General features: G+C 35.1%; 1 protein-coding gene across 18 annotated transcripts in view; it reads left to right on the top strand.

Moving 5' to 3' along the window:
- Positions 1–15,115, top strand: part of ODAD2 (outer dynein arm docking complex subunit 2) — a 349,216-nt gene that overhangs the window by 191,898 nt on the left and 142,203 nt on the right. For all 18 annotated transcript variants that reach the window (XR_004813733.2, XR_004813734.2, XM_049096769.1 and 15 more), the window contains one exon: positions 7,454–7,568. Coding sequence is in view for 16 of the 18 variants with exons in the window: in XM_049096769.1 (XP_048952726.1) it covers positions 7,454–7,568 (115 nt within the window). In the remaining 2 variants the exon portion in view is untranslated. The remainder of the gene's footprint in view (positions 1–7,453; positions 7,569–15,115) is intronic.

Genomic DNA, 15,115 nt, shown 5'->3' on the forward strand with positions numbered 1-15,115 from the left:
ATGTAGTTGCAATATTCAGTTTTGCTTTTATGTCCATTGCCTGAGGAAACAGATCCACCATACTTAATATTTTTTTAAATTTTAGTATACTATCACAGAATGACCATAAAAAAGCTGGATCTCCACTTCCTTCTTATAGACAATTCAGGTAATTAACATATTTAAGTATAAGCAAAGTATATATTTTTTTAAGATTTTTATTTATTTATTCATGAGAATACACAGAGAGGAGAGAGAGAGGCAGAGACACAGGCAGAGAGAGAAGCAGGCTCCATTCTGAGAGCCCGATGTGGGACTCGATCCAGGGTCTCCAGGATCACACCCTGGGCTGCAGGCGGCACTAAACCACTGAGCCACCAGGGCTGCCCAGCAAAGTATATTATAAGAGAACAAAAGAAATATTCAAGTTTTACTATCTGGGGGTGTGGATGGCTATTCTAAGCATAAGTAAAAGATCAAAATCATAAAGAAAATAATTGATAGATCTAATTACACAGGATTTTAAATACTGAGGAAGAATGAAAATGAAAGAGAAGAAAAATTTCCTCTTCCACTGGAAATAACCAGTATAGTAACTTCTTACTCAACAAATTAGTGGTTAAAGGGAATAGATTAAACTTACTCTGCTTTTCTGTAGGATAACTGAGCCCCTAGGTGATGAGAGGAAGCTCTCTTTATTAAAGAATTCAGTCAATGAATGTAGTGGTTTTTTTAATTTTGTTTACTCTAACTCCCAATAAAATAATTATTTTAGGCAAGGATAATTAATAGATGCTAAAACTTTAAGGTAGGGAAGATGTTGTTAGGATAGGACCTTCTTGAAATTTTAGCTGCGAATTATATTATTTCTCTAATTCACTTACAAATGGTTTAGAAAAAATAAACACACATTGATACTGATAGATGACACTGGTAATGAGGTTTTGAAAGTTGTGTGTTATTCATGTTTATTTACCATTAAAAACTAAGTATGTTTGAAATATTCCATAATGAAGGAGAAAAAGAATTAAGGTGAAAAATTAAAGTTTTTGCATGTAGAGACAAAATTAAGATAGTTGCTGTTGCTGGTGGCTGGTAGTCTTATGATCTGTGTATGTGGAATCAAATTGACATAACTTTTATGGAGAATAGTCTGCTATTGTGTATTAAAAATTAAAATATACAAAATCTTTACTGAGCAATTCCATTTCTCAGTATGTGTCCTTAGAAAATAATCAGTGCATTGCAAAAGAATGCAAGGATGGCCTTTGCGATGTTATTTTTATTATTTTGCAAAACCAGAAAGAACCTAATTTCAATTAATAAAGGATCAGTTAACTATATTATGGTACATCAATATAGCAATACTTGTCATTAAAATGATTACTATGAATCTACGTTCATTTGCATTCATTGACACAGAAGCTCCATTACATATATTGAATTAAAAAGGCAGATTATAAAACAGAAGGGGTAGTGAATGGAATGGGTGTCTTGTCATTGTGGTAACCATAAGTATTAATATTTGTGTTGGTCCATTTTGCTCTCTCTTTTGGGCAAGCCATGCCTCAGCTGCTTTTCACACACTCATCTAAATCATGCTCTTTTTTTTTTCCAGGGAAGAAAGAAAAAATAAATTATGTTTTATTTGCATATCCAACCAACATACCACATATCATACAGAGTTGGTTAGGCACTCTACTTCTGCTTTCTCATTGGGTAATAAAAGTGTTGGAGTATATGTTCTCTAGGATCCAATATTAATATTGTATGCATGTAACAACTACTGAGTAACTTTCATTTAGTGTTTACTGAAAATGACTAGTTCTTCATGCCAGGGACTGCACTAGGTACCAGAACACTGTTTTCTGTAGCCCTGTGCTAGCTTCTCTCACCCCTGCAGGGGTACTGCCGCATGTTACTGTTGCATGGACAGCCTCCTTGCACCGCCCCCCCGCCACTCGTCTATCCCACCACACTTCTCTGGTTTATTTTTTTTCCAGTCACTTTAATAGTTCATATAATGTGCCAGGTTGCTCTTTTATTCTGTGTCTTTTCCCAAAAGAATATTAGCTCCATGAGAGCAGGGATTTCAGTTTGCTTTCAAGGTGGAAATATCCCCAGTGCCTCAAAAATTACCTGGCACCTAGTGGGCACTCTCTTAATATTTACTGTAAGAATGATTTTTTTTTTCCCCTGAGAAAATGTTTCTGGGACTTTTCTAATCATATTGTTTACACAACTATAAAAGGATAGGTTATCATTCTATACTACCAGGGCCAAGAAATTCTGGGACATAACTTTCCAGAGTTTGTCATGTTCACTTTTTTTCTTCAAATTTGGTCTCCCGTAGAATCTCTAATATTTAGAGAGATAAACATAAAAACATTGAGAATCATTATAAAAAAGTAAAATTCTTTTCTAATTGTAGCTTTTCATAGGTGACCATTTAATTCTTTTTTTTTAAGGTTTTATTTATTTATTCATGAGAGATAGAGGCAGAGACACAGGCAGAGGGAGAAGTAGGCTCCCTGCGAGGAACCAATATGGGACTCGATCCCAGGACTCTGGGGTCACTATCTGAGCCAAAGGCAGATGCTCAAACACTGTGCCACCCAGGTGTCCCTGACCACTTAATTCTGACATCCTTTTCATGTTTCCATTTTTACTGAGTTGCCAACTTGATTTTAAAATCTATAGATTTCAGTTGCATCCTCTAACAAGGTGTAAGAATAACATGTTCTCTCAGGTCAACCACCTTTATTGTGAGCCATCACGAGATAATAATATTTACCAGTGTACTTTTCAGTGAAAATTGTGAGATTTTTAGAAATCATGTAAAATTATGGTTTCAATATAGTTCTGTTGACATTGCCAGAAAGAAACTCTACAACCTTGGCTATGCCTACTCTGTGGGCACAGACACTTCACTTTTGTTGATATACATGTCCTCAGTGGGCAGGCAAGCCAGCCAACCTTCTTAACAATCTTGGCAAATGTTACCATAACAACAACAACAAAAACCCCTAAGAAACATAACAAGCAGCTACATCATTTTTAGTTTGTTTGGGTTTGTTTAATAGTCAGAGTATGAATATGTATTCATCTTTCTAGAACTATTATTTTGCCAGCCACACAGTTTGACTTCTACGATAAAGTTGAAGATTTTGAAAACACAATTCAGTTTTGTGTTTATAATGTCAAAGAATTAATGTAAAATTCAATTGATAATCAAAATGAGAAGAGCTTACTTACTACTGAAAACGAATTCAGAACAAGCTGCTAATCAGATTTAAAAAACTATACAAAAGGAGATAAACCCATTTGCAATGGCCTGTGGGTGTAAACTAATGCTACCTATAAACCCATTGCTGTATATGCAAAAAGCGATAAAGTTCAAAGAAATTTTATGAAAACGCACCTTCGACTTTCAAATGGAAGATTATTCCAATGGTTAGATTTAGAACTTGAACAGGTACTTTGAAAGAATGAGGTTAGAAATGAATGTATTTGTGTTGGGAGAGATTTTAGATTCATGGAGCAAAGACTATCTTGTTTTGGATCTGGTATAGGGAAAGGCTCACAGTTGAGAGACTTTCTGTAGCCTGTCAGTAAACTATTGTGTCCTCTTTGTGTTCATATGGAACCCCATGCACCCATCTACTGTATTTATCATAATGGATTATAACGGTTTATCTCCCTCACTAGACTGTACTTTCCTGAAGGACAGTTAAAATCTTATTTGTAGATTCCATGTTTGTGACTTCACATCCCTGCTAAAATTTATTTGTAACCTCCAAAGCAGTACAGCACTTTTGCTGTCATTCACAGACATGCACAGAGCAGGAACAGTTTAAGTCACCTCATGCACCTGTTCAGCCGATACTGAACAGAGGGCCAGGCTCTGTCTTCTTGTTTCAGCTCTTCTACTGTAAACAAGCATCTTTTTTTACAACCTGTGTCATGCCACATGCTTCACATTTTTGTGTTTTGAGTTGGTTATGTTGCTGCTTAACATGGTCCCTAAGCAGAGGGAAAGAGCCATCTGGTCTAATGTTCCCAAGCGCAAGAAGATTATAACATGCCTTACACAGAAACTACAGGTGTTAGGAAGCTTTGCGCAGGATGAATGGCAGTGCTGCTGGCCATGGGCTGGTTCAATGTTTTTTTTTTTTTTTTTTTAATTTTTTTTTCTTTTTTTATTTATTTATGATAGTCACAGAGAGAGAGAGAGAGGCAGAGACACAGGCAGAGGGAGAAGCAGGCTCCATGCACCGGGAGCCCGACGTGGGATTCAATTCCGGGTCTCCAGGATCGCGCCCTGGGCCAAAGGCAGGCGCCAAACCGCTGCGCCACCCAGGGATCCCGGGCTGGTTCAATGTTAATGAATCAACAATATATATTAAACAAGGTGCTTTAAACAGAAACACACATAGAACATGGTTATAGATCATTTGACAAAAATGTTCTGAACAGAGGCTCTCAGGGACAAAATTTTGTATTTCTCCCTGGGAGAACCAGGAGCAATGGTTCAGTGTTGATTAATTCCCTGTTTGCAATGACTTTATAGAACATAACTACCCCCCAAGTAATGAGAGTTGACTGTATATGTTATTTCTGTATGCTTAGCACTTAGTGTTTCGTAGATGGCACAAGAGTTTTATAAGCAAATGCCCAAATATAGGAAATTGGGAAGAATAAATCAGCTTATTGAAAATGATAACTACTGAGTTCAGGAATCAGGGTTTTAATACCACAGGGGTAATGGGGAAAGCCATTGGAAAGTTTCTCCGGGAATTGCAGGCATTGATTAAATGTGCGAGGTCGTGTGATGAACAGACTGAATAAACCTGGGGACCTGCTCTCAAGGAGCCACTACAGAAGCTCCAAAAGGTCCTTTAGGAAGATCAATTTCACAGGAATTATAGGATGGATAGAATTGAGAGAAATTGAAGACCCCAAACCAAGGGTGCAGCTACAATAGCCATCCTGATATGATGTGGTAAAGATCAGAATTAGGGCGCTGGCAGGTGGAAGGGGGAAGTAAGGGCACATACTTGGCGCTTTTTTTAAGATTTTATTTATTTGAGATAGAGCATATGCAGGGGGGCAGGGGGAGGGACAAAGGGGGAGGAGATCTCAGGCAGACTCACAGACACTGTGCTGAGTGTGGGTCTGACCTGGGCTCAATCTTATCACCCTGAGATCTTGACCTGAGCCAAAATCAAGAGTCAGACACTCATCCAATTGAGCCATCCAGGCGCCCTGATACTTATTGTGAAGTAAAAATCAGCAGTAAATAACTTGATACAGAGAATGAGGGAGTTGGGAGGGCCAGTTAAATCCTATAGTCTGCTACCGCCTGACTTTGTTAGTTCCTGTGCTTGCAAATGTGTGTCAATCACGTTTCCCCTCATCTAAGGTTATTACTCTGTGCTGTGCTGAGTCTTCTTTTTTTTTTTAATTTATGATAGTCATACAGAGAGAGAGAGAGAGGCAGAGACACAGGCAGAGGGAGAAGCAGGCTCCATGCACCGGGAGCCTGACGTGGGATTTGATCCCGGGTCTCCAGAATTGCACCCTGGGCCAAAGGCAGGTGCCAAACCGCTGCACCACCCAGGGATCCCCTGTGCTGAGTCTTCTAAGGCACCAGTGATGAAGCCACAATCCTCATCTGTTACAACTAAGCAGCTAATGAATTAATTGCCTAAGGTTTTGGGTGATGATTGGGGACAATAGATGTAGTTTTATAATTAATAGTGAATTTTTATAGCTAATTGTGAAATTTTGTCAGAGGGGTGGGAGTCCAGAACACACCGAATTATCCCTTTAAAAGAAACCTGAAAAGATGTGCCATGCAAATGATTTCTGCTCTAATGTCAAGTTATGTCCAGCACTGTCCAGTTAAATATTACCAATGCAAATTTTACTGCTACATTTGCAAGAGGGTAGGACAGACCTATTGTTCACTGAGAAATTAATTGCATGTGAAAAAAATAGACCCAAGGATTAGTATCCATTATGCTTTCAGTGGCATATGTAAGGCAGTAAGATTGTTTAATTTTGTAAAGTAAATCATTCATTATGAAGTGCTTGGTATCTTTCTTTACATTTTCCATCAGTTGAGAAATAAAACTTTTTCTCTCAGCATGATATCGACAGAGAGCTTTACAGTTTGGAAAGCTATTTAGTTAAACTTTGTGTTAAAATACTTTCTCAGTGTGCTTCTTTCTTATTAAAAGTCATTTTCTAAAGAGACAATTTGTATCTTACTACAGGCTGTTTGCATTACCAGCTATTTTATAAGGTTATGCAAGCCTGGTATCATATTTGGACCAGTTGAAATAATTTTTTTTCCTGGCCAACTCATCTCCAATATGATATGTAGTTGTCTTTATGTCAGTTTTCAAGAGATAATTTGAATGGTCTTCTAAACTAGTAGTATTTATTCTGTCTGTGGCTAAATACTACATGTGTTTTACTCAAGATTAAAAATCAAAGGAGTTTTGATGTTCTTTATCTTTTTTCATCTGTTTTGAGTTTAACATATCTTTCTGAACAAAGCCATGTTTGTAAAGGATATTAAGTTTTGTTTGGCCATCTTCTCAACTGCAAGTGTACTCAATGGACCTTAATGCAAGGTTATGCTCCCTGGACTGATTGATATATAAACAGAAGACAGATGGTGTAGAGATGACTCTGATGATAATTCATTTTTCAGCTAGTCATGAAGATATTTTGATTACAGTGTGTTTAAGTAATTATAACACAGTCTGCAATGTTAGTCTTGCTGAGAAGGGAGCACATGGAAAACAAGTTACGTGTTATCCATGCCTAACAAAGGGTGCACTGTGGTGTAATGATTTTAATTCCTAATGCTAGATTAGGACTGGCAGAGTTTAAAATATGTCATATAGGAAGGTAAGTCAATTAAGGGTAGACCAAATAAAAAAGGTAACTTCACAGTTTTCAGGCATAAATATTTGTTTTGGAAAGTATATAGATGTTACTATATAAAGGAACTAGTATTTTGACATTTAGGTAACAGTCTGTGTACAACTCATTAAAAAATTACATGGCTTGATTTTACATTTGCGTGAATCATAATTATCCCAGAGCTTGCTTTCTGTGTCATGAATTTAAAACTGAAATCAGAGAGCTTACAGTTTAGTAGCACATTCTATTCCTGCTGTTAAAGTTTTTTTTTAAGTAGGCTCCACATCCAGGGTGGAGCCCAACATGGGGCCTGAACTCAGGACCCTGAGATTAAAACCAAGCTGAAACCAAGATTTGGCTGCTTAACCCACTGAGCCACCCAGACTCCCCGGCTGTTGTTAGTTTTGAAAAAAAAAAAAATCTAAGCCAAATGTCACAAGGAGAAAAATAATTAGAGTTGTGTGGATAGATAGGCCACTTAAGTTTCATTCCTAAATACTAATTACAGTTTATACTTCTGTTTTTGGTCTCACATTAGGATAATTGATCGATTAGATGGAGTTCGTTTGCTATGGTCCCTGCTGAAAAATCCTCATCCAGATGTGAAGGCCAGCGCAGCTTGGGCCCTCTGTCCCTGCATCCAAAACGCTAAGGTAAGAACAGACTACAAATCAATCCCTTCTTGAATCTCTAATATTATATTGAATAATGTCATCACAGGTCACTAGTTGCTTTCGACTTATTTTTGGTCTGATTTATCTAGCAGAAAAGAGTACTGAATGTTTGTGCCAAAATAATTTTTGAGCAATGTCTTTTCCTGGTTAGTTTTTAAATGCCAAATGAAACTAGGCTCAGGTGGCAGCGCTTACCATGTTCTACCTGGCTGGTGCAATTGAAACAGGTATGTCAGGTAAGTCAAGAGGAAGAAAAGTTGACTGTTCTTATCTCTTGGGTGATAAGAAAATTGTCTGTATATACCTACTACTTTAAGAAACATAAAATTACTTCTATCTTATTTATATAGCTTGAAATATGACAGTGAAAGATCGTTAAGTTCTTTGTTACTTTGAAAAAGTAAAATACAAAGAACCAAGGATTAGCATCAATTAAAATAATTAAAATAAAGTAAAATTATTTCATGAATCCCACTTTTCTTAGCTTTCAATAAATACTGGATATAAAACCCATAAATAAAATTTTTACATGACAAAAAAAAGGCTGAACTGGAAGTCTTTTAGCTCTTTTGTAAATTTATTATTTTCTTTAAAGATCTCTTTTCAGCTTGATTTAAAAAATCTAAAGGATTTTACTCCTATAATAAATTTAACATGACTCTAAATATCATTGTAAATATTTGTGACTAGAAATAATCTTTTGTAAAAAGTGAATTGTGATGTGTATTGATAATAGAAGAAATCTATTACAGACTGGTCAATGAGCTATTTTTTATATAAGAGCAAAATAAGTGTAATAAAACATAAAGATAAAAACACCTCAAGTGTCAACCTACATGAAAATGAACAACAGGATGATACTATGATCATACAACGCAGTAGTGAGAAACAAATGTATTTCAGTAATGTATTCATCAATATCAATACATCTTATAAATATATTGAGCAAAAATACCAAGTTTCAGAAGTAGATATATAACATAATTCCTATTCTTTAAGGTCCACAAAAATTTTTTAAATGTAAAACGTAAATGATAGTATTTAGGGATCATTTAGGGATCAAGAAAGAGTCCACTAAGGAAATATCACTACATATCCTTGATATCGATAAGCCAGTATTAAGAAGCAGAATTAACTTCAGAGGAAACAGATAACATAAGGAATATAATACGAAATTTTAAAAACTTATATCCTCGGAATGACCCAAGGGGAATACTATACCCAAAAAGGCTGTTATATTAAAAAAAAAAGATATGTTCATAGATTAACAAAGGCTTTTTGGAGATTAAATATAGATTTGGTGTGGCATCTGGGTGGCTTAGTTGGTTGGACATCTGGCTCTTGATTTCAGCTCAGGTCATGATCTCAGAGTCCTCGGATCAAGCCTCATGTCAGGTTCCAAGCTCAGTGGGAATCTGCTTGAGGATTCCCTCCCTTTCCATCTCCCTCTGCCCTTTCCTCCCTCTAATAAATACATAAACAAATCTTAAAAATATATAGTTTTGGCAAAACAATAAATTTAATAGAAGAGACAAATACTAGATATGATTGAGTAATTATCTGAAAGATAAAGTCTAGTAAATAAGAATGCAAAGTAAAAGTAAAAAGAAAGTAGGCTGGTGATGGGGGAAAGTTTGAAAATATAGCACAAGAAAATACACAAAAGGAAAGAGAGCAATTGAAATAAAGAAAAATCATCATTTAAAAAATGGAGGGAAGATTCTGTAAAGTGAAGAGTTAAAGATTGTAGTCTTCAGATTGAAAAGATCCACTTAGTGCCAAGCAGGAAGAACAAAGACAGTTATCTATACCTTGACATAAATTCAGATTGGACATTTCCAGAAAATTAGAGGAAGGGAAAAAATTACATAAGAACAAGGATCACACCAGTATTAGACTTAACATCATTCACAATAAATTGTAAAAGAAAATGGAACAAATCCTTCACTGTCTTTAGAGGAAAGTATTTTTATCCTGGAATTCTATATCCTATAAAAACTAGCATTCAAGTGAGTATAGAGTAAGGACAGAATAAAGACATTTTTCTTTCAGAAATGTCAAGACTCAGGAAGCTTATTCCCCATTAACCTTTTCTGGAACAAAACCCCAACAACTTTAGACTATTTTCCAGCAAAACAAAACATTCTTTAAAAAAGAGAATAGCATTTGTTATAGAAACAATAATAAGCAAATAACTCACTGGAATTTATAGGTAAATATAAATTTTTGTTGATAATATGTCTCTCAAATTTTAGAAAATTTCTAAGAAAGAATTTAAAATTAATGACATAAAATAAAATAAAGGCAGATAATATTATCACAGTAGCAATCTGAATCTAAATTACTAGATGATTCAAAAACTGTATTGGGATCCCTGGGTGGCACAGCGGTTTGGCGCCTGCCTTTGGCCCAGGGCGCGATCCTGGAGACCCGGGATCGAATCCCACATCGGGCTCCCGGTGCATGGAGCCTGCTTCTCCCTCTGCCTATGTCTCTGCCTCTCTTTCTCTCTCTGTGACTATCATAAATAAATTTTAAAAAAATTTTTAAAAATTTAAAAAAATGTATTAGGTAGTGTAAAGTAACAGGTAAACACATATTAAAAGTCTTTACTTTTCCCAGAGAAGGATGCTGTGGATACTGGTTCATTCCCAATCATCACCAAAAATATAAACTTAAATACAGAATTTAATTTTGTTTTATGATGAGATACCATTTTGTATATAGATTAACAGTTCTACATAGTGCTGTTATGTGTAAATTATGTCCTTTATTCTCATGGATTTTAATTACAAATTTGCCTATTTACAAATTTGCCTATTTATCTTATTATCTGTAATAAGACATTCTGTAAGAGACACACCAGTATTTTCATTTTCATCATTCCTGCCCAGGATTTCTGTCCTGAATATCTGACTATTCTAGCAACCTAAACTGAACCACACTCAAACTAAACACAACCCATCATGCTTGTCTTTTAGCCCCTGGCCCCAAGTCCTACATTGGATCCAAGCCTCCATAAAGAGCTCCTACTTTTCCATTTCTATTGAATCTTCCCTGCGCATTATCTATTCCTACCACTTTAGTGTCTTTGAATTTTTCTCAAGGAAACCTCAGCCCCCATCTTATCACTCCTGAGGAAAGAGCAGATGCATGATCTCTGCTTGTTCACTACTCTTTAAAAAAAAATTCATTTATTTATTAATGAGAGGCACAGAGAGAAGAAAGAGACATAGGCAGAGGGAGAAGCAGGCTCCATGCAGGGACCCCAATGTGGGACTCAATCCCAGAACCCTGGGATCACCCCCCGATCAGAAGGCAGATGCTCAACCACTAAGCCACCCAGGCATCCCTGCTTGTTCACTACTCTTACCAAGAACTACACTCCTCTGTATGCACTATCATTTAGGCAACACAAACATTTGAAGAATTTTAAATAAGGATGTGATGTGAGCAGATTGGTTAATTAGAAAATATGAGTAGGTGATTAATTAGGGTTGTGCAGTGGTTCGGGTGAAAATAATTAGAATCTGACCTGACACAGTGGCAGTGTGGGCAAAGAGAAGAGTCAGTACAGAAATAATTGCAGGGGCACTTGGGTGGTTCAAGTGGTTGAGCATCTTTTGATTCCAGCTCAAGTTATGATCTCAGAGTTGTGAGATCAACCATGCTGGGCATGGAGCCTGCCTAAGATTCTCTCACTATCTCCTTCTACCTCTCCCCTACTCTCTTTCTCTAAAAAAAAAAAAAAAAAAGAAAGAAAAAGAAAAAGAAAGAATTGCAAAGTAGAATCAGATATTGGTGTGTGATTGGTATTGGCTATGCAAAGGTGATCAAGAGAGAGTTTGAGTTTTTGTTTTTGTATTTTAACTTTGACAACTAAGAAATGGTAACTTTACAAAACATGAGAAGACCATGATTTCAGGCAAAGATGGTGGATTTGCAAGGCTCTTGTTTTTTTGAAAAATCCTATTTTCTATGATGAGAAGGTAAATGAGTATTGTATGGTCTCTCTCCTTCATCTTTATAGAACAAAACTTATCTTCCCAAGGTAGAAGGATACCTCAGGGATAGAGTATGAAAGAGGTCATGTGCTCAGAAATGCAAAAAGAAGAAAGCACATTCATAATATTGAAAAATCGTATCTTATTGTGTATACAGATCCCAATCTATGGTTTAAGATAGCTCAATCTAATGGAAATTTCTGTGATTATGGAAATGTACTCTTCAAATATGGTAACCATTAAGCCCCCTGTGGCTATTGAGCCCTTGAAATATGACTAGTATGAATGAGGAATTGAATTTTTAATTATATTAAGTTTTATGTTAATTAAATTATTTAAATTAAATTTAAGTAGCCATATGCAGCTAGTGGCTGTTGTTTTGGGAAACCCAAGTCTAAGATATGCAAATAATGGTGGGTTGTCTTTTAAGGCACCCCTGCAAAGAGCTGTAAACCTGAAGTTTTACATAACATAGGTTACATCCTCACTCTGTAAAATTTAGAATGTAAATAAAAACAAGGAGTTTTATGAGTTTTCTCCTACAAGTAAAAAGTGTTTTTTTAATTAAAAATAAAAGCAAAGGAAAAAAATTACCTGTAATCTCAGTACTTGGGGATAACCATGATTAAGAGTTAGATTGGAGTTTTTCCCTTAACAATGAATTGTGAATACCTCTCTTATTCTCTCTATATCTTTCCACACCCTGTCTAGTTTCCTTAGCTGTATAGTATTTTGTTGTATGGCCATTTCATAATTTATTTACGCATTTAAATTTCCAGTGTTAAAGGAGAATGAAGTTAGTGAAACAAAAATTTTAATTTGAGCTATTCTAAAAACATGTAAAAAAATGAAACTGGACCACTTTCTTACACCATATACAAAAACAAATTCAAAATGGATGAAAGACCTAAATGTGAGATAGAAAATCATAGTAATCTCTCTGACATCAGCTGTAGCAACATTTTTCTAGATATGTCTCCTAAGGCAAGGAAAATAAAAACAAAAATAAACTTTTGGGACTATATCAAAATAAAAATTTTCTGCACAGCAAAGGAAAAATCAACAAAAATAAAAGGCAATCTATTAAATAGGAGCAGATATTTGCAAATTATATAACTTATAAAGGTTTAGTATACAAAATGTATAAAAAAATGATACAACTCAATACCCTCCAAAACAGTAATCCAGTTTAAAAATGGACAGAAGACATGGACATTTTTCCAAGACACAGATGACCAATAGACATGTGGAAAGATGCTCCATATTACTCATCATCATGGAAATGCAAACCAAAACTACAATAAGATATAACCTCATACCTGTTGGATGGCTAACATTAAAAGCATAAGAAACAACAGGTATTGGTCAGGATGTGAAGAAAAAGGAACCCTCTTACACTGTTGGTGGGAATGAAAACTGCAGCCACTGTGTAAAACTGGAAAATATTTTTCCTCAAAAAATTAAAAATACAACTCCTTTATAATCCAGTAATTACAATACTGGTATTTATCCAAAAAATACAAAAACACTAATTCAAAGGGATACATGCACCCCTATGTTTATAGCAGAATTATTTACAATAGCTAAACTATTAGAAATAGCTCAAGTATCCATTGATGAGTGGATAAAGAAGATGTGGTACACACACACACACACACACACACATATATATATATATATATATATATATATATATATATATACTGGACTATTACTCAGCCATGAAAAAGAATAAAACCTTGCCATTTGTAATAACATGTATGGAGCTAGAGAGTATCATGCTAAGTGAAATAAGTCAGTCAGAGAAAGGCAAATACCATATGATTTTACTCATATGTGGAATTTAAGCAATAAATGAGCTTAAATAAAGGAGAAAAGAGAGAGACCGAGACAGACTAAGAAACAGATTCTTAACTATAGAATACAAACTGATAGTTACCAGAAGGAAGATGGGTGGAGAGGATAGAGGAAATAGAGGATTAGGATTAAAGAATATACTTACCATGATGAAAAAAATAAATAAAATGATACGATGGGGATTAAGGAATACACTTGCTATGATGAACACTTGGTGTTGTATGGAAGTACCTAATATCACTGTGTTTTGAAACTAATATTACACTATGTTAACAAACTGGAATTTAAATAAAAACTTAAAATGATAAGAAAAATAAGCAGATGATAACCAAAAAAAGAGGAAGTGTGGTCCCACATATTAATTTGGCCAGAGATTTTCTTCTTTAGTTAACACGGTCATTCCCAGGTATGTGTCCTTCTAGGACTCTCAACTCTTCATCCAGATTTGTGTTGTAAAGCAGATTCCATGGTACTTATCTCTTTTCACACTAGATTGTCATTTTACTGTTTTCACCATAATTAATTTTATGTATGTAACCTATAGCTTTTTGCATATAGCATCTCAATTAACTGCACAATTATTTTTGCTTCTGAGGAAAGTAAGTTGTCAGATTATTTAAACACTTGCTGAAGATCACATAACTAGAATGGTAACTGAGCGTATGATATGACCCAGTTCTAACCCCATATCCTGTGCTATGGTTCTACCACAAAACAGCTGCCACCCACATCAACAAACAAGTTTCTACAGTTTTCTTTTCATTTTGAAGCTTTTTCTGGACAGTTCCTTTGTGAAGAAAAGCCCTATTGCTCCAGAAAATATGGGATTTCTTAAAGTCTTAGGGCTCTTTTAAGCTTTGAGAACCTCAAAAATGTAAATGCTACAAGCTTTAAAAAAATATCATTTAGTGTGCCACTTTGAGAGAATATTTCAAATATTTCAAATCTTCGATTTGTCATACAATGGGGTACCACTGTGTTGATAATGGGGGGCTGTGCATGTGCGGGATCAGACATTATGGGAAACCTCAGTACCTTCTGCTCAATTTTGCTATCAACCAAAAACTGCTCTAAATGACAGAGTATGTTTAAAAAAAAGAAGCTTTAAAAATCATTTAGAATTGTCATTATTTAACTCTCTTTGACACTTGTTCAGTTTGGGAAACTTTAAAATTTTACCTTCAGTGTTTTGTTTCCAACAGTATTTGCCATCCTCAATGAGAGACTAAAAAACTAAAATTTAAAAAGAAAAAACCACATGCTTTTCAAAATTCACAAAATTAAATGAAAATGAAATGCATATAATTGAATTTTCAAATTTTGAACCATTTATACTCTGAAGTAATTACAGTGTAAACCACACAAAGACATTTGGGTCTTGCTGTATTTATTTTAGTAAGCTTTCAACAATGTTTTTATAGTTTATTGAGTAATCCTTTTTCACACTAAACCTAATTAATAATTCAAATCCATGAATTGTTGGGCTCTTTGTTTTTTCAATTCTTTTACCAAAAATTAATCACAAATCAGGAATAGAAAAGATTTGGTTTTGGTTTTGATTCCATTTTCAACCTAGGACATAGTAACTTGAGGGATGAATAATTTTTTATTCCTATTTCATCCACATATTATACCTAAGGAGATACAGCATCTTCCATCACTTCC

The sequence above is a fragment of the Canis lupus genome, chromosome 2 (assembly GCF_003254725.2).
Source record: "Canis lupus dingo isolate Sandy chromosome 2, ASM325472v2, whole genome shotgun sequence".
In the NCBI taxonomy this organism is placed as follows: Eukaryota; Metazoa; Chordata; class Mammalia; order Carnivora; family Canidae; genus Canis; species Canis lupus.